The sequence below is a fragment of the Trachinotus anak genome, unplaced genomic scaffold (genome assembly GCF_046630095.1).
Source record: "Trachinotus anak isolate AG129_WGS33_773 ecotype Australia unplaced genomic scaffold, CSIRO_AGI_Tana_v1 ptg000031l, whole genome shotgun sequence".
NCBI lineage: Eukaryota > Metazoa > Chordata > Actinopteri > Carangiformes > Carangidae > Trachinotus > Trachinotus anak.
In genome coordinates, this window is record NW_027273882.1 from 4468422 (window position 1) to 4487382 (window position 18961).

At 39.3% G+C, this 18961-nt stretch overlaps 1 protein-coding gene and 1 long non-coding RNA gene across 8 annotated transcripts; one reads left to right on the forward strand and one right to left on the reverse strand.

Annotated features, from left to right (window-relative positions):
• Positions 1-1988: 1988 nt before the first annotated feature.
• Positions 1989-12962, forward strand: LOC139612159 (uncharacterized). Of its 6 annotated transcripts, none has more exons than XR_011686454.1 (6): positions 1989-2480; positions 5513-5620; positions 7196-7528; positions 7686-7800; positions 10695-10757; positions 12824-12960. It is a non-coding gene; the product is annotated as an uncharacterized lncRNA (long non-coding RNA). The 6 variants fall into 6 exon arrangements; XR_011686452.1 differs by lacking the exon at positions 7196-7528 and having other exon boundaries at positions 2005-2205; positions 2346-2480; XR_011686451.1 differs by having other exon boundaries at positions 1992-2480; positions 7196-7800.
• Positions 8169-18931, reverse strand: gnpat (glyceronephosphate O-acyltransferase). Of its 2 annotated transcripts, none has more exons than XM_071467430.1 (17): positions 18751-18931; positions 16970-17161; positions 16266-16442; positions 16047-16176; positions 15771-15898; positions 15559-15634; positions 15083-15234; positions 14793-14923; positions 14320-14570; positions 13625-13723; positions 12884-13060; positions 12351-12430; positions 12086-12226; positions 11196-11295; positions 11023-11116; positions 10691-10752; positions 8169-10585 (listed from the first exon to the last, which is right to left on the reverse strand). In XM_071467430.1, the coding sequence occupies exons 1-17, from the start codon at positions 18772-18774 to the stop codon at positions 10542-10544; spliced, it is 2058 nt and encodes a 685-aa protein (XP_071323531.1). In that variant the 5' UTR covers positions 18775-18931; the 3' UTR covers positions 8169-10541. The 2 variants fall into 2 exon arrangements, with proteins under 2 accessions (XP_071323531.1, XP_071323530.1); XM_071467429.1 differs by having other exon boundaries at positions 12884-13063; positions 18751-18922.
• Positions 18932-18961: the final 30 nt, after the last annotated feature.

The window sequence follows — 18961 nt, forward strand, 5'->3', positions numbered from 1 at the left end:
CAATTACACATCCAGCACTTATGGACCAACGTTATCATTCACTGAAGTTGTGTTTCTGTCTACCAGATGTAAACTCCAACACTCACTCTTTTTTAGCTCTAACTTCTGGTCTCTAGCTGCTAAAGGCTCCACTATGTTCACCAGCTAGTCCCTCGCTGTGTCTGACTGCAGTTTGGTGCTGACTAGGTGGTGTACGGTGGTTTTTTTGCTAAAAACAGCTGCCTGCTGCCACTAAAAACAACACTATGAGCACAGAGAGACAGAAAAGTTGTGGCTTGTGCAGCTAAACAATGATCTGGAACTAACTGTAAATTCCTGTAAATCCAGGTGATAATGCTCTGTAGATTCATCACTGCAAAAAACTTTCACATTATCACATTGTTTTCATGTTGTAGTTTCATACAGTGCTATTATTGTTCAATTAAAGCTGCTATAAAAACTTGGAAATTTGAACATCTGTAATTCTATCTACCTAAACATCTGCCAACAGGGACCATGTTATGTGATAGAAAGAGTTTGTAATGAAATTGTTTCTCTTTACTTTTGTAAAATCAGTGTTGTGTACAGCTTTTTAAAAAAAAAAAAAGTTGCTGACATACAGAAATAAATTTTATAATATGTTTTATGTTTTTTTTTTTTTTTTGTAGCTAAATTTGAGTTAATTTAGTTATATAATTAATAACAAAACTGTCTACAGCAATGCTAAAGGTTCTTTGAGGAAACATGGTTGATCTGTTGATGGCGCTACATGCAAAGTTAAGGGATCACCAAGCGATAACAATGTGTGTCAAAGTTGATGCATTTAACAAAAATGGCCAGTTTCACCCGTGATGACTCGTCTGATTGAGCTTTAAAGTCACATTTCCTTCACTTTCCTGCCACGTATGCATAGCATTGCTGTAATAATAAATGTGCTTAGCAGTTCAATACATTCACAAGCTGTTCTGCACTGTCCTCCTCACAGCCTCTCCTGATGGAAGCAAAGTCAACGATCAATTCAGTCATAATTATGAAAGTTATTTTGGCCCTGGAGAGCACTCACAGCATGAGGAGAGAGAGGAAGTTTACCCATCCTGTCATTTTAATTAGATCCAGATTTACCATTCACAATCTTAAAGGGCCCCACAGAGGACTGCAGAAGTTCATTTGGCTGTGGGTTTCTGTTTCTGAGCCTTTGCCACAGTTTACTAACAGACAGGATGTTGGCTGGAGACCAGAGGATTTATACTGAATTTACCACCTTTTGTCTAAGCTTCCAGGTTCTTTAGTCAGTTTAAATCAAACTGTAATATCAACATTACTATGTTTGTGATATCAGAATGTGTTCATAGGCAGAGGCTGTTTGTATGACTTCTGTTCAGTTTATGTCTAATTTAACAGGCTGTCTTTTCCTTTCAGTATCACAGTAGGTTATCAGTTTCTTTGCATGAGAATTATTTTCCTATTAGAATGATTAGTAGTTTCAAAGGGCAGTGCAATGTAGAATATCATCTTATCGTTACCCCATCACCACTTTATAGATTAAGAGACTGTCCTAATGTGACTAGAAAACATTGCAGGCCAATAAAACAAATATTAAAGTCAGATAGTGAAACTCCATTAAAAAAAGCTTATTGTAGCTGTCAGCAGAACCGTTTCCTGATTTACAAAGATCAAGAGAAGCAATTTCCTCTCTCTGACTCACAACTCTTAAATAAATAAAATATTGTCCAGTTGATGTTCTTTTTCCCAAATGACTCAACTGGAAATAGTCATGATTTATACTGTCATGGTTATTTGAGCCTTTTAAATTAGTCAAAGAGTCGAGGGTGAGGAGAAAGTGTAACTGATGTGAGTCAACAAACTTTTTCAACTTGAACTGGACCCCAGTGTTTCAGATTACAGGAATTAATGTCTTTATTTATTTATTTTTATTTTTATTTTTCATTTTCACAGGTGGGAGGGAAATCTGAGGACAGACAGGTACGGAAGTTACACACATCATGCGCATGCGCGGAAGTCTGTGGGAACGAGACCTGCGCATTAAGCGTAAAGACGCCGCAGTAGCAAGTACGGAGCAAATTACACGGATTCATCATCTCTGTGCAAGATCTGCTGTAAATATGAGAAGTTTGAGACAGAGTATTGTTACAGGAGCAGAGCAGCTCCTCTCAGGAAGAGCTCTGTGCGTAGGTTGTGTGCGTAACGGGCGAGAGAGAGAGACAGGTGAGCTAGCTAGTTAGCAGTTAGCGGTTAGCAGCATAGCTCCGATCGTAGCAGTGGGAAATTTTATTTCTCCTTTATTCTGCACATTTGATAAGTTTACTGTCAGTTCAGAAGAATAATCTTAAAAATCCTATGGAAAGGAAGGAGGAAGGTGAAGATGTCCAAGCAGAGGGCAGCAAGATGCAGGAAAGAGACTTTGAGCACAGGAAAGAAGAGCCACACAAAATCAAGAGGCAGAGCAGGACCTGATTTTCTTCTGCCATGCCATGAAAAAGGTATGTTTTAGACTGGTCCAAAGATCAAAGTGACTATTTGTTGTTATGAGGGGATTTACGGCATGTGTAAGTGTATGCCAGTGATTCCCAGTCTTTATGTTAATCTAAGCTAAATGCCCGCTGGGGCTTATTAGAGTGTTATTTGTGAGTTTTGTTATTGCTACATAGCAAATGTTACCAGTTATCAGTCTCAATAAGAGCTTCAGCTGTCACTGCATTTACAAAGTAAGAGGCTATGATACGCGAGTAACAAAGATGTGGAAAATTGGTAAGTTTGGATGTTAAATAAATCCTGCTGTCCTTTTCCAATCACTCAGTATAAAAAAAAGCTACTGTAAACACACAGGATATCCAATGAAGAGCAAATTATTTGAAGAATATATACAAACAGAGAACAGAAAACAGCTGTGTTTATTGAACCCGTTCTCTTTTCTTCGAAGGAAAATCTTAAGTTCCAAAATCATGATTCAAATAACAAACTTTGATCTACAAAGGAAGTTCTACTACAAACACATGCAGACACACATTATTTTGCTCACTGCCTTACACACAAACACACATATATATATATATATACACACACACACATACACTCATGCCACTTAAATTAGATTCTATTGGATTTTATTAAATCTTCCTTGAGCTTTCACTTCACAGCAGCATCCATCAGGGGTTTATTATTTATCTTGCTGTCAAGAACTGGCAGCTCTTGGAATCCCATAGATACTGAGAGGAATAGTTGTGTGTGTGTGTGTGTGTGTGTGTGTGATTGTGTACATGTATATTGAAGCACTCCTGTGTGCAGATGTATGCATGTTGTGTGTGTGAGCATGTGCACAGACTCTTTTGTGTTAAAATATTAAGCAAATGCATTGCTCAGAATGGGAAATCATATTGTGGCTAATTGCAGACATTAGCTCAGTATATTAGATCCGTGCATGTCTGCATTATGCAAATATAGTTAAAAATGCAAATGTTTTCATTCAGCACTAATCGCTGATCATTGCAGAGCTTATCTTTGATGCATTATAGAGGAGAAAAAGAGGAATACACTAACAATAATTGGTGAAAACTAATACTGTAATTTTATCACTTCCCATTTGTGACCAGAGCTTATACAGTTGATTTTATACAGACAGGCAAATGTTGACTAGATTAAATATGCAAATAATCACATTACACCACAGATGCTGTTGTCAGGTGTATTTTAATACTGCTAATAATTTTTTTTTATGTTGGTCAGACCATTTCCCTAGAATCACTATATAAAACACCCTCCTGTTCCAAAGCACAGAAAGGGCCAAAAGCTGAGTTTCGAAGCTAGATATACAGTATGGCATTGGTGTGTGTGTGTGTTTGTGTAAAAATTGAAATACATGTGTTAACCTTTTAGATAATTATATTTAAAGATAACCATGATGGAACTATTCAGATCCTCAGAATGAAAAATCTCAATGTAAAAATATTCCACCATGAGTAAAGTCCAACATAATGAAAAGTACAGAGGTGATGTTAAATGTACTTCGAATCAAAAGTAAAAGTACTGCATATGTAGAAAATTGGCCGGTAACTGATATATTATCACTTCACTGGAAGAATTTAAAAGATATACTCTTTACATTAAGAAAAGCAACTGCACTTGTAATTCCCTTTATTCAGGTAGAACTACATGACTTTGTTTGTATGAATTTTCTCTGTCCACATGTTTATTCATGTTAACAGGTCTCTTGAAAAAAAGACCATGATCTCAGTGAGACCGTTTAAATAAAAAGGATCAAAAAGAAATATCTATATATATATATATATTAGTAGCATTTTGCTCAAGAAAAAATGTAGCACTTAACTGTTGTAGCTGGTTGAGGTGGAGCCAGTTTAAACTACCAGCTGTACCTCATGACCCCTCAGATAAATCCAGGATGATCGTTAATGGAGTAGGAAATAAGAAGAAACCAAGTTCTACTTGACAAACTTGTATTCATATTTTGCACTTTGCTCTAATGTCTGTTTTTGTGAAATATTTATAATTCATAATTTGACCCTGTTGTTCTTGAACAGTTATTGAAATTAAACATATCTGAGGATTTATGAGGTTAAATGGCTCTTCAGTGGAATTATTAACAACTCAGAGACATGTGAAACATGATAAGGGGTCCTGGGTAGTCTTTGTAAAAGGTCACAAACAGAGAGGGTTGGAATCACTGGTTTAATTTTGATCTATGCATTGTGGTTTATAAGATTATCATATGTTGTTTTTGTATGTCAAATACTAATCTGAAAACTAATGACCCCTTTCAAATACATGTCATGAAGAAAAGTTGAGTTGTAGTAATATAAAGTATCATAAAATGAACATACTCAAGTAAAGTACAAGTACCTCCAGATTGTTCTTAGGCACAGCTCCTGTCACGCCACAGCAACATCACTCTTTCTTTACTTCTACTGTGAGAACAATGTGCAGAGAGGAAAACTGCTGCTCTCTCCATACCAAAAAATCCATTACATGAAAGAACAGTGATCTTATGAAACATTTTGCTTTTTGCTATTCTGAGACAGCGAATTGTCCCTGCAGCCCGACCATTACTCTGCGTTAAATAACAAGTGGTTACACCGGGGATTAAGGATATGGGGAATTCGGTGACCAGTGGGAGAAGACGCAGGGAAAAAACAAAAGTTGAGTGGTTTGAGTCACTTTTAAATATGCTCCTTTGGGACTTTTAAAAGGCATTTTAGGCTGTAGACTATAATTTGCCTCAAACTGGTGGAAATCACTGTGCTATATGGATTTGATTCCAGTTCCCAAGGCTTGAAAAGTTTTTTGCCTATAAAGATAGGCTGTCAGAGCACCTTTTTCTTCTCTAAGTTGTCAATAAAGAATGAAAGGAGTTGTTCGAGGCGAGAATACTTAGAGCAGAAATGTTTTTCATGACATGAATCCTGAAATACTGTAGCTCAGCCTTTAACTGTTCTATATCTAGTGTGATTGAGAAAACCTTCACATGTGTACTAATGGGGATCTCCTGGACTCTCCTCAGGGATCCCTGGCAGTACCCAGAATTTCACGTCCAGTGCTGCTCCCCATACTGTGTGAAAACGTCTCAGCCTCCAGCACAGCGCTGATAAAACAGAACCTGCAGGAGCAAGTGAGCTGAATTCATCACCCCACCATTACCTAAGGTTGACTGCTAAAACATTATACACCAGGGTCCCCCCATTCTTTCAATTAATCCCTTACATGTAGACCTCCACAAAGCCCTCTTGGCACAACGCCAGGCCAGTGTACACTCAGGTATACCTACACATGGACATAGATGCTTACACACACACACACACACACACACACAAAGACAAAGTAAAGAAATAACAGACCAAACAAAACTAAAAATACTGCACTTCTGGTCATAAAACACAGGCCGTCTGCTGCTTTTGTTCCCAGCGGCGGCCACAGGTCAGAAGGTAGTTTATGAGGGTGTTGCCCTCCTATATATGTGTGTGTGTGTGTGTGTGTGTGTGCGCGCACGGTGAGTGTGCGCCCCCCCCCCCCCCCCCTTCAATACAGCTTGTCATAATGTAGCAGATAAAGTGCTGATACGGCTGTGGCTGACACTATTATACACCACCACCAGGGAGATGGATATGGATGGAGAGAATGTGTGGGTGGATGGATGGATGGATGGATGGAAAGATGGATAGATGGATAGATGGATGGATGGATGGATGGATGAAGTGTGTATATAAGCAATTTGGTATGGCAACTTTAGATGAACCTATAATTTGTCAGAGACTGAGTGAGTGTGAGAGAAAGGGCAGAATGGATGGAAAGTGGCGGATTTGCTGGCAGCAGTCTCTTACTCAGCAGCAGAGCCACAAAACATGATGAAAAATGCTGCTGTGATGGTGTGTGTGTGTGTGTGTGCGCGCGCGTGCGTGCGTGCGTGCGTGCGTGTGTGTGTACACATCAACAATTTGCCATGAATCGAGGGCTCACAGAGAGTCAAGTCTGACACCTAGAGGATGATTGTATGTGGTGATCTCTCCCTGCACAGCCAGACGACACAAGCTGAGCTTTCGTCTTTCACTTCCTACGATTGAATATTTGTCAATAATTTTAATTTGGGGTCACAGTTAGCAGACGCGTTATTACATGAGTGCGTCCTACCCTGGGTCCCAGCCCTCCAAAAAGTCCCAAGAGTAATTTGAGGAATTTGAAGGGAATTTAAAAAGCATATCATATCATTAAATAAATTCTGATACACAAAATGTCTTATATTTCCAGCATTTTAGCATTTTTCATTTTTTTTAAATTCTGGATACCTTTAATTCTTAAGGTTACTGAAAATAAGAAGTTAAGGAGCCATGAGCTTCAACAAAGATCAGAAACCACTGCTACAGAGAAACCACTCACTCAGAAACATGGCTACACCTCAGCATGGATCTGATGACAGTGAGGTTAAGACTCAGCTAAATTTGACTGAGATGCTTTTTTGTGCTGGGTACATATAACTCACCATTTCAAAGACTGTTTCATATTACTGCACACCTGCGGCTCTTTGGCTGCTGGGTTTCAGCGTGTAGCACATTATCTCACATTTTAAGCAACAGATGCATCTGCAAGCCTCAGCTCCACTGTAATTTACAGCATCTCTCAGCTTATTGTTTCAGTTTAACAGCCAGCAACATTACTGATGAATTTGACTCACTCAAACAACTCTCTTCAGTGTCTTTCACAGATGCAACAACCAGCTGGTGAACATGTAGCAGCTAAAGAGCCAGACGTTTCCTTCAGGAGTTGGTGGAGACCAAAACAGAGCTAAAAGGAGAGTAAATATTGGACTTATATAGTTGTACCCATAGACTGTATAAAAAATGGACATAGACTGATGATCAGGATAAGGGACAGAGCAGGTCAGATCCACCCACCACTCCCCCTCAGCTCCACCTTCTCCTCCAAATACAGTTTCCTCTGGTTTCAAAAAACCAAGATGGCGACGGCCAAATTACAAACTCGAGGCTTCAAAACAGCAGCTCACAAGCCAATGAGTGACGTCACGGTGGGTTGCCACTGGGTTTGGAGACCAGCAATACAACCCCAAAAGAATGCTACTTATGCTCTGTGTGTCCTGACGTGTGAATAAGCGACTGTCATAAAGTCATTTAAATGCATTTGAAACGAAGGTCATATGTGAAGCTTATAAACATTTGGTTCAGTTTCAGGATCTTCGTGGACCCTTCTCAGGATTGAGGGCAGTCACCTTATCTCACCTCACCGGGTCCCTGTCAGCATCAGGTCCACTGTTCTGTAGATGAGTCCCAGAGAGTTGGGGTAAGTTCCAAGATCCATCTTCCTCTGTTTTGTTAACAAACTTTAAAACTTCAGTGACGAGTGAGAGTCGGTGCCCTAAGTTCTGTAGCTCAACACTCAGAAGAAGAATGAAGCTGTAGATGTCAAGTTTATAAATCTCTTCTTTTCTCCCTTAATTTGTGTAAACATGTCAGCATGATTAAATACGATCACTTGATGTTTTAATCAGTTAAGATCAAAGAGTCTCCCTCAGTTGTCTGTCAAAACAAGAGCACTGACTATCAAACACAGATTGGATGTGAAGAGGGTGACGGAGTGAATTTTAATCAATCTGATCATCTCTGTCGTTGCTCCAGTTTATCTACCAACACACACAATCACAGCCATGATTTGTATTTCAAAACAACTTTATTAATATGCTGTTTTATTTCATCAGCCTGTACAGTGAGTACTAAAAGGCCTCACCCAACATGAACACGCACACACACACACACACACACACAAATATTTAGACATTATTATATAAAAGCTGTTTAAAAAAAACGAAAACAATTTAACCACAGATATAATCACACTGTAGACTTGTACTTTGGATGATGTGTTGACGTGCAGATTGCAGTCGTACAAAGATTTCTGAAATGCAGAGCTGCTTTGTTGTTGATAGTGACGCCAAAGAATAAGTGATTAAAGTTTCAAAACATACAAGTTGAGAATCTATAAAATTTGGCCATCAAAGGAGACGGAGGTAGTGTTTTGAAAAATATGTGGCAATTTATGATTTAAGAGGGAAAGACTTTATAGACGAGTTTGGCTCTTTTCAAAATAGAGGAAAAGCTAAACAACTTAGCAAAGCGACTCTGTTTGTTGTAGCTGGTAGCAGCAACATCAGGGTCATATTAGAGACCTTCCCTCAGGCGTTAGAGAAACATTTGAGATCAGTCAAAACAACCTTTATTTTAATGAAAGAAATTTCTACACCCTGCTTTCAGTGTAGGGTTTCCATGGATGTGACAGGTTGCCCTAGGGGTAGGGCTCAGTATCAAATCTCAATACTATGAGTGTCAACCAAACATGGTGCCAGTGTCAAGTACTGAAAGCTGGCATTGATTTTTTTCTTTTAAGTTCTAGATGATATTTAAACATAACTGATTAGTTTGGCTGCTTTGTGAGAAATTTGGTAAACAGAAATAGGCAGGTAGCTTTTTGTGGAGCAACATGTTTATATTCTTGCAAAAAATATTATTTTGTTAGTATCATATTGGCACCAGTGTCAACAAAATTTGCCCTACGTGGAAGCAGGAACCAAAATTAGACCTGTGTTGTTGAAATGCAGCCGGTGGCTGTTTGGTTTGATCATGTGAACTCACACAATTAGACATATTCTGCCTCCTGAGCAGCTCTGCTTGTATCAGTAAAACTCAATCTGCTGCTGACACTGAGTCGGGATTTCAAGGTAACAGGGTTGTACTGCTAGTTAGCTTCCAAATAAATAGCTTCAATAGAAGGGTTTTTAACCTAATCTAGTTTTAATTTGGAAACACTGATTAAAAACTACGCTATTATGAACAATGTGTTGGCTAAGTAGGTAATCCTGAGTCTTAAAAAGAGAATCACTCGCTGACCCAATATTTCTCAAACTCCTTGTAAATAAAGTGAAATTCTTCTGCTTCAACAACTTTTTAGTAACATTTCCTCTGAGTTTCTGCTCCTGTTCTCCTTTATTTTGCCTTGTCTTCCTTCCCTTGTAACTAAATTACATGAGATGTGAATCACCTCTCTGAATATAAATAAAGCTTGACTTTCAAATTTATCCTAACTTTAAAAAAAAAAACTAACTCAGTAACTATGAAGCAACTTCAGTAACTATTCTACACATGAGAACATGAGGAAACAAAAATGTATACCTTTGGTGTAGCTGTTAGTGCTTCTGTGTAACTAAATTGTAATATTTTATCTGGAGTTTGGCAACTGTGTGACACTGCCATTAGACCTGTAGCATCGTCTCCACTGTGTAAACAAAGACCAATGTACTGCCTGTCCGTGTAGTTGGCAAGTTCAACTCAAATATATAAACCTTTTTTTCATACAGTAAAAATCCTATTTAGCAGAATCAAATTGTCTTTTCAAATCTATCTATTTTAGCAACTCATCAAAAAAAAAAAAAAGAGAAAACAGTGCACCAAAAAACAGTTAAGCGACAGGTCCACACCACATTGAATGAAGAAATTCATTAAAGTGCTCAAAATAAAGAGACGAGACAGCTAATAATAAACAGAGAGAAACTGAAGTGTAGACACAAAGAAAAGCCACGCTGAGTGTTAGAGGATTCATACCAAATGCATTAATGGAAAATGGCCACTATCCTGAGTGGAGTTGGCACATTCAGAAGCTTTCACAAGGCTGCAAAAGGTTAGCTGTTCAGAAGGAGCCAAAAGCAATACACTCTCAAAGGCCTTATTCAACGTCTGGTTTTATGGATGTATAGAAAAGAGTTTTAATAGAAGAGTCTTAGGAAGAAAAAGGTGTCTTGGGGAGAGAGTTGAGGGGAGGAGAGAGAAACTAAAGAAGAAGAAAATAAAAGGGGTTGAGCTGTCTCCAGATGGCTTTTTGTTCCACCTCTCATAGAAAGCAGGTAGGTTGGACGTCCTCTGTGATAGTCCGGGCCGACTCGTACCGTACCGTGTAGAGAAGAGCGGAGACGGCGATGCAGGTTAAAAGATTCGACCCCTCCTCAGCCTCCTTTGGCTACTGAGGTTGATGGATTAGAGGCGAGCGACGACGGCTTTCTGAGTTGGGAGTTTTCCTCCTGGAGAAGCAGACAAATTAGAGATGTTTTAAAGATCTGTTAAGAGGCACAACACTGTTTCTTCCTGCTGAGTGTTAATGCACCGACTAACAGCTTGTTTCTTACCTAGAGTGTCTTCCAGTGAGTTCACCATCACCTTGTTGACCTTTAAAGTTCCCTGCGCCGCTCTGAGGTAAAAAAAAAAACAACAACAAAAAACATTGAAGTGCACCGTTACTGTCAGTGGACTGAAGGAAGGAACTATTACAGTGCTAAAGCTTTTAACAGAGCTTTCAGGGGGTTATACAGAGTTATACAGAAAGGAAACCATTCCTTAAATAGGTGTTGCTGTTTAATTCTTTAAAATTATTTTACATTCACTGCCACTGCAAAGACGTGGAGGCAGAAATCAAATCAAAAACCAAACAGGGACACAAGGATGATCAAAACCAACATACCCTTTGATTTTCCGTACAGCTCCAAGTCGTAGTAGAGCTGCCAGGGTGTTCTTCTGGAGGTCAGACGACAACACTTCCGTGTATCTTAGTCTTCCTGGATAACACACATAACAACTGACTGTTATATATAAAATAGAGGCAATAAAAAAAGAAACTATTAGAGAGAGAGAGACCTGCTAGAAGATGTGTGATGATGAACTTCCGGACAGCAGGAATAAACTGTTTTTCTGTCAGCTCCTCTGTGGTCTCTTCACACAGGAACCTGCACACCACCTGGGACCACCAACACAGACACACACACACAGACACATGGCGCTCATGTTTAATTCTGTGTTGACAGTGCCCTCCAGAGGACATCAGCTGTTATACACACACACACACACACACACACAAACCTTTCCTTTAAGATCTGCTGATGCTATAACATCAATCTGTTCATGAAAACAAGCCTGATGTCTGCATGTGCGTTTGTCCTGTATATAAACACTGTATGTGCAGATGCACAAATCTCGCAAAAGACTTGTTCAATGTTGAAAACGTTAAGAAAATTATACTTTGGAAATTTTGTACCAAAAATGCATGTTTTTTTTTTTTTGTTTTTTGGATTTTCCTAAAAAAAAAAACATAGACCTTTCCAAAATGAATCCCACTCAGTCATCACTTATGACCCACTAGCAGTATGTGGTGTATCTGTATGTATGTGGTGAGACCTGGTCCTCTGCCCTGGGCCTGTTTTTAAATTTTAGGGACTATAAAAACGTAGCAGCTAGGTTACATCGCCGTCTCTCGGCCAAGAGCAAAAACATGGCACAAGGAAAGTTATGAAACTGAACAGGTAACATATCAACTCTACCAGGTCTTCATCAAGCATGATTAAACCAGAGATGGTTTCCTCTTTTCAAGTCTAATAAGGTTCAGAAATGTATTAATAACTTGTGCAAATACTCCTCCATTAAAACTACTTTGCACCCGTCCTAAATTCAGGACTGGAGGTGCATGTTTCTGTATATGAAGCATGACACAGCCAACATTTTCAAAACTACACTGTGTGTGTCTCCCTCACCTGGTATCCTTGTAAGAAGGGATCTAACATACTGGTGAGGAAGACCATTGTTCTGTGTCCTCTGTCCGTCACCACAACCTCCTGCTGGGTAACCTGCAGAGCTCCGGTCTTCACCAGGAGGTAGCAGGCCTCCTCAAAGTCCTACAAGACACACAACAGGATAAATAACCAAACTGAAAGTCTGTATGGCCTGCACTTAGCAAACATTTTAACATTTAGATGTTATTTATTTAGAGCCCATCAGTGTAGAAATTATGTTCCTCACCTGCACAGTAGCTCCAGGACAGAGGATGAACTCATTAGAGAACATGTTCCTGAGGAAGCTGAAGCTGTTGAACACCTCCTCTGGAAAACACACAGAGATTAACATGCAGCAAAAGTAGCCAGTGTGTATTTTAAATGTCTAATATTTATCCAGCTGTATCAGAGCTGGCTTTCTAATGTAAATATGAGCACAAAGGGTGTATCTCAGGTAGAACTGAATTCCTTGAAAGGGCTGAAAAGGAATCAGAGTGCCTTTATTTCCTGAGGTTTCACATATTTTCACTAGAAATTGGACCATTATGTGCTGGATATGAAGGATATTCATCCCCCCTTCTGTCACAAACATAGTTCAAAATAAATTTATTCAAGCTTCAAATAGATAATTTTTGCATCAAATACAAAATGATGTGAAATTCCACCATCAAGACGATTTAGTTTGTGGTTTTCTCCCTTTACTTGCTTCACGTCTATCAGAAAGATTCAGTGAGCAGGGAGCAGCGCATGTTAGCAGGTAAACAGCAGCGTCTGTCTCACGTTTCTTGGTGGAGGCGGCAGCGTGGATGGCCGAGGCCAGCAGCGCCGGGCGGAGGAAGACGTGCAGTGTCTGGTTCCTGTAGGAGGCACAGGAGAGTACGATGACTGCCCGGCTCAGGAGCTCCTCTTCCGGGGTGGTAACGGCGCTGTGAGGCTCCCCTGGCCCCGCCTGTCCTCCTGCTTCAAGACAAGATGTACAGTCAGAGGATGGCAGAAAAGTTTAATCTTACATTTGCTTGTTTTAATACAATTTGTATAATCTTCCCAAATCTCCCAACAAAGACAGCTGTCTTCAGCTTTTGTCTGATTTGACTGTGATCTTGTCTCAAGTAGCCTGAAAATTACAAATACACAGTGACTGGTGAGTTTTTCTGTCTAAAGCGGACATGTTCAGAGTGGTTTTGAATGCTGTTAAAATGAAATGGAGCAAAAAAGCCTAAGAAATTTGAGAGAATTTGTGTTTGTGCATAAAAAGTAAAAATTAATATCAAATTGATAATAAAGCTGCCTCCTTATATGAAACACGCACCCTCTTTGTCTCAGTTGTTTTTTATCACAGCTACAGTAAATTACTTTTTTCAAGCACACTGTTCTGAAATGATCTCTTATCACAGAGAAAGTTTTCCCTGGTACTGTTTGTACTGGGCTGTGAGTCCCTCTCAGCTAGATGCCTAAAACATACCAAGTGACTTAACTTTGAAGGACTGTGCTGATATTAAAAAGAAAAAAACTGAGGCAAACCTTGTTCCAAAGCCAGCTGGACTCTTCCCTCAGAGACCTTCACGAGGCCTCGGTGCAGGGAAAGACTGGAGGACACTACTTCTGATGGAGGCGTGTGGTCTGAAGGTGGAGAGGATGAGGAAGAGAAGAAGAAGAAAGAGAAAGAGGATCAGTTATACTGGAGCTACTATGCAGAATAATGTGCTGTATGTAAAAAAAAAAAAAAATTTAAAAATGATAAAAAATAAAAAAAAAAGGCAGAAAGAAAATAAACTATTATGTCTAAATTTCTACATGCTACATCAATGTGCCTTAGTCTCTTCTAGGAAGTAAATAAAAAGTCATAAAAGTACAAGTTCCAAGTGTTTCTATTTTTGTTTTTAGTGATTATGATCATTTAAATTCTAGTTTAACTACAAAATTTAGTCTATTGTTCAGCTGCCTCAGCAAAGTCACATTTGAGGGATCCTCCCTGTTTATGTTTAGGTTGTCTGATATTTTTGTCTCGAATATCAATCATAAAAAATTCAGTATTGGCCAGACTCTAGTTCAGTTAATACCAAGATTACCTCATGAATACCTCATTAACACCCTCCATCAATATGCTCAAACACCACATTAGGTTTTCAACAGCAGCCTTTTGTTAGTCAGAAAACTTCAGTATAACTGTACTAACACTGAATCTGCCTGAAGGGGGGGGGCGGCTCATACTGTACCAGGCCAGTGGAGGAAGGCTCCATACTGTCGGGACAGATCCCGCAGCCACACAGCTTGTTCAGTCAGCTCGTCCAGGGCCATCCCCCGTTTCTGCCCCGATGCCTGGTTCTGGTGGTGGTTCTGGAGCAGCAGGGAGGCCAGGAGGACCCACGGCTTCAGGACCATGTTCTCCTCCTGGGCCCGAACCAGCCTGTAGGCTGAGTCATTCACAAAGCTGTGGATCTCCTCACTGGGCCTCTTAGGGATGTGTCTGGAAATGGAAAGTTTACAGTCAGTCCATGTGTTTTTTTGGAAAGTCATTGAATTTTCAGACATTTTTAAGTGTTTGTGGATTAAGATTAAAGGAGACTCACAACAGACAGCTCATGATTTAGTCTTTAACAGTATTTAACTCAATAACTACAGTATTTGCAGAAGACCAGAACAAAAACCTGTTTTAGTATCCAGATAATTTCATGGTGGTATATCGTACCTTGGTATCAGGTTGAACTGGCAGCGGTTAACTCTGCCCTCAGCCAAACTTCTGACAGACACAGGTTGACCAAAGTAGACGTGGATGCTGCCGTAGTCTTCACTGAGGACCTTCCTGGCTTTAAACAGACCCTGCAGAGGAGGGAGAGAACAGGGGAAGCAGTCAATACATGCAAAATATTAACTTGATTTCAACAATTTTATAGCTTTTACTGCAAATGACAGGATGTTATTTTTACATTGATTTCCCATTCATACTACAGAAACAAGTCCAATATTTAAGTGACTCACTGAAGTGGACTCTTTGGGTTTGGGCACGCCCAGCATTTCTCTGGCATAGAGAGCCTCCTCCAAGATCCTCTCATAGCTGATACTGACCGGGACCAAGCTCACATCAAACACCTCCCCTTTGAAGAATGGATCCATCACTATATTCAGCAGACCTGCAGGAAGACAAATGATGACAGTCAAAAAATACAAGCACTGAACGAAATGGTTCACAGCAGGGAGAGTACAAAAACTGGGTAACTTGCAGAACTTAAAATATATTTTGACTTTGCTAATTAGAAATGATGCTGAGATTCTCTTACTGTACATTTTTTTACTTTTGTACAGTCAAGTCAGTTTTATTTATATAGTTCAATAAATAATTGAAAATAACAGCCCTCAATATTATACTGCATATTCAGAAACTGTACTGGCAAGAGAAACTATAGAAAAACAGAACAGTTGCTGAAACAAAACAAAGCTGTTTTTTTATTCCTTACCTAACTTTGGAGTCAATGATTTGGACGTTCGGCTTCTGGTGCCTTCAAGGAAAAATTCAACTGGTGCAAATCCATTCTGGAGAAAAAAACAACAACAACAAAAAAAAAAAGCTGTGCAATAACTGCAGAACAAGGTTTTCAAACACTAATATAACCACTACTCACTGCCTCTGGACCAAAGGATAAAAAAAAAAAAAACCCTGTATCCTCACCTTTAGCATGGTCTTGACGTATTCTGAGAAGACGGCCCAGTACAGCTTGTCTCCACCAAACGACCGCCGAATGAAGAAAGCTCCAGACATCCGCAGCATCTCCCCAACAAACTTCATCCCCATGAAATCTGCAGGGAGACAGTCGCTTTTATTTCATGTCCAAATAGTGATGGTTTGTTACTGAACTGGATCATAATGAGGTCCTCCTCATTGAAGTAAATTGGACAAACATGAACACCTGAACTGGAAACTCAGCATATACACTCATGTTCCTACCCATGCCGGCAGCAATGACAGGAAGAGCCAGGTCGTAGGTGTACAGGATGTATGACATCAGCAGGAAGTCCATGTAACTACGGTGACTGGGCAGTAGGACAACTGGGTGTTCCTGAATGGCCTGTTGGAGCTAACAACAATAAAAACACGGGTCAGGTGTCTGAGTGTGTGTCACTTATCTTGAAGTGTCATCTGTGTCTCGGTTGTGTGCACGCTCACCCTCTGGATGCCCTCTTCATTGACACAGATGCTCCTGAACAAGGTTTTAAAGACTTTGCTGAGCGTGAAGGCGAAGAAGCGAACGGTGCTGAGCTGCAGGCGTTGAGCCATCTCCTCCAGGATGCAGGATGCTTCTTCCTGGACGTCATCAACAGCCCTGCCTGTCTCTTTGGAAACCTGCACAATTCAAAAATCTAAATTACTGCACAATAGTAATAAGAAAGCATCTTATTAAAAAGAAGTTTTCTGAGTCTGGTAAATGTATATGACATGGCCCTATTTTTCTAACCCTCTTGTCTGAAACTCAGAGAGGAAAACTCGAGTTTGTCAAGTGTGCAATTGCAATAGTCTAAAAATGCAATTCTCATAAACTAATGTAATATAATTAAAAACATTTTTTTAATTAGTTATGAAAATGTAATATAGTCTGTACCCATTTTAATGTGCTTTAATTAAACCAGCCATCAGTACTACAGAACTGTGATAAATGAATCATGTCAAAGTGTACACTGTAACTTGCACAAAGCCACAATCAAGAAAAGTGTAATAAAGACTTTAAAGTGTATAATATAGATTTTTTCTGAACTAACCTGCCAAGTGTTGAGTGTAATCTCTCAACCACTTATGATGCACTGAGCAGATGTGTCTGAAATAACCTCAGTCAGGTGTAAGCACAGAGTACTGTCAGAAAACCTCCACTCTACCTGGTTGATGACATAGTGCAGCTGGTCAGACTGAAGCACCATGTTCTTCAGCGTGTCGGCTTTGCAGGGAGAAACTCCTTTGTACAGAACGGGAGTGTAACATCTGAGAGCATATCTGAGGTCGCTGGAGTTCCTCCTCTCCTCCAGAATGTCCTCAAAGTCGTCTCTTTTCTTCAGCATAGGGTCTCTATGCTGGATACAAGAAAACATCATACTGTGTTAGGAAGACGCATATATCCAGTATTAATACAGAATACCTAAATATATGCCAATGCCAAGCAGCGACTAATGCCACAATTAAATGGGATATGTTTTAGTTGAAATTTTACCTAAAAATGAACTAATTAATTAATAATCAAATTAAGCCTTTGCCAAATTTTTTTTTCCCCTTTCTGTGGTTTTTACATAGGGTCACAAAAAAGAAATAAAAAAGTGGCAGTACCACAATCTTAAAATACTCTGTTGGATTCCAGATTTCACTAAAGTAAAAGCACGATAATAATATCATGTGGTACATGATAAGTGGAGCTTAAACAATAAGTCAATTAATCAACCAGTTAATCGACAGAAAAACTAATATACAACTAATTTGAAAATCTATTGGTCGTTAAAGTGTAGTATTTATAAAAACTGCCAGATACTTCATGGTTCCAGCTTCTCCAGAGGATTTTCCATTTTTTCCAGTTTCAAGTTGTAGTAAACTGAATAGCTTTGGGTTTTGAACAATTGGTCAAATATCAAAACCTGTTTTAAAACATCACCTTGGACTCTGGGAAGTTATTATGATTATTTATCACTATTTTGTAAAGTTTTACAGACAAAAAACTAATTAATGAATCAATTAAGCAATCAGCAGAATAATCAACCTAATTGTTAGTTGAAGGCCTAATAGTTTTAACTGTTTCATATAATGTTGAGTAATTAAATATATAACATACATGCTTACTTATTTTTTGAGCATTTTTGGACGTAAAATCTTATGAAAGTAACAAGTGATTAAAACTATCAAATAACTACAGTGGATTAAAGACAATATTTCCCTCTGAAGTGTTGGGGGTAGAAATGCACTCAGTTTGTAGTTTATCGAGTTGATCTAGTTATAAATAATTCAGCTTAATACAGCAGTTATGTAATGTATCCTCCTTCATTAAGGTTACAATGTTCAGTCTTTATTTAGATTGTCTTAGAGGTGTGGTGATTCAACTGTATGATCATTTTGCAGGATGTAGTTTGCGCCACAAACTGCAGCCTCTGAAATGATCTCATGGTTAATTCAACGCCTGCAAAAGTGTTTCAACATAAACTGAACATTATTACCTTCATGAAGGAGAATTTGTTGCATCACACTGGATTAGTTTCAGCTGAGTGGGAATAACAAACTGGCAACTGAATAAATGAAGTACAACAAAATGGGAATAAACTTAAGGAAAGTATTGACACTTGGGAGGTATAAAGCAGGTTAGCTCTGACTGAAGGTGCTTTACAGACAGATGTTCTTGGTAACTTTCCACCACAGGGAGGCAGAATATAAAACTAGCGGAGTGGGTGATGTGGAAAGACCAGTATTGTGAAACACCTTAGTTACATCTTTTCAAAGGAAAGTCACTATTGAAACACGGTGGTTTCTTTCACCCCAGATCCAAGACAGTCTTTGTTGCTTCGTAAATATGAATTTGGCAATCACCTGTTTGAATGAAATGTCAAATGTCAAACCCTGGGCACCGAGCTACAGCTGAGAGCTAAGTTAGCTTAGCCCTGTGGCACAAGCAAACCATACATACCGAGTAAACAGCTTTGGATGCCATGTTTTATCACACTTCTGAAGCACATAGACGCCGCATCCAGTGAAGTTATACGAGCAGGAATATTTCTGTACGGTCCTGCCTCTTGATATAACACTTCAGGTTGATAACAAGCGCTGCAGAACTTCACATGGGCGTGTACACTGGCACTTCCGTGGCACATCCGCACTACGGTGGCCCGGAAGGACCA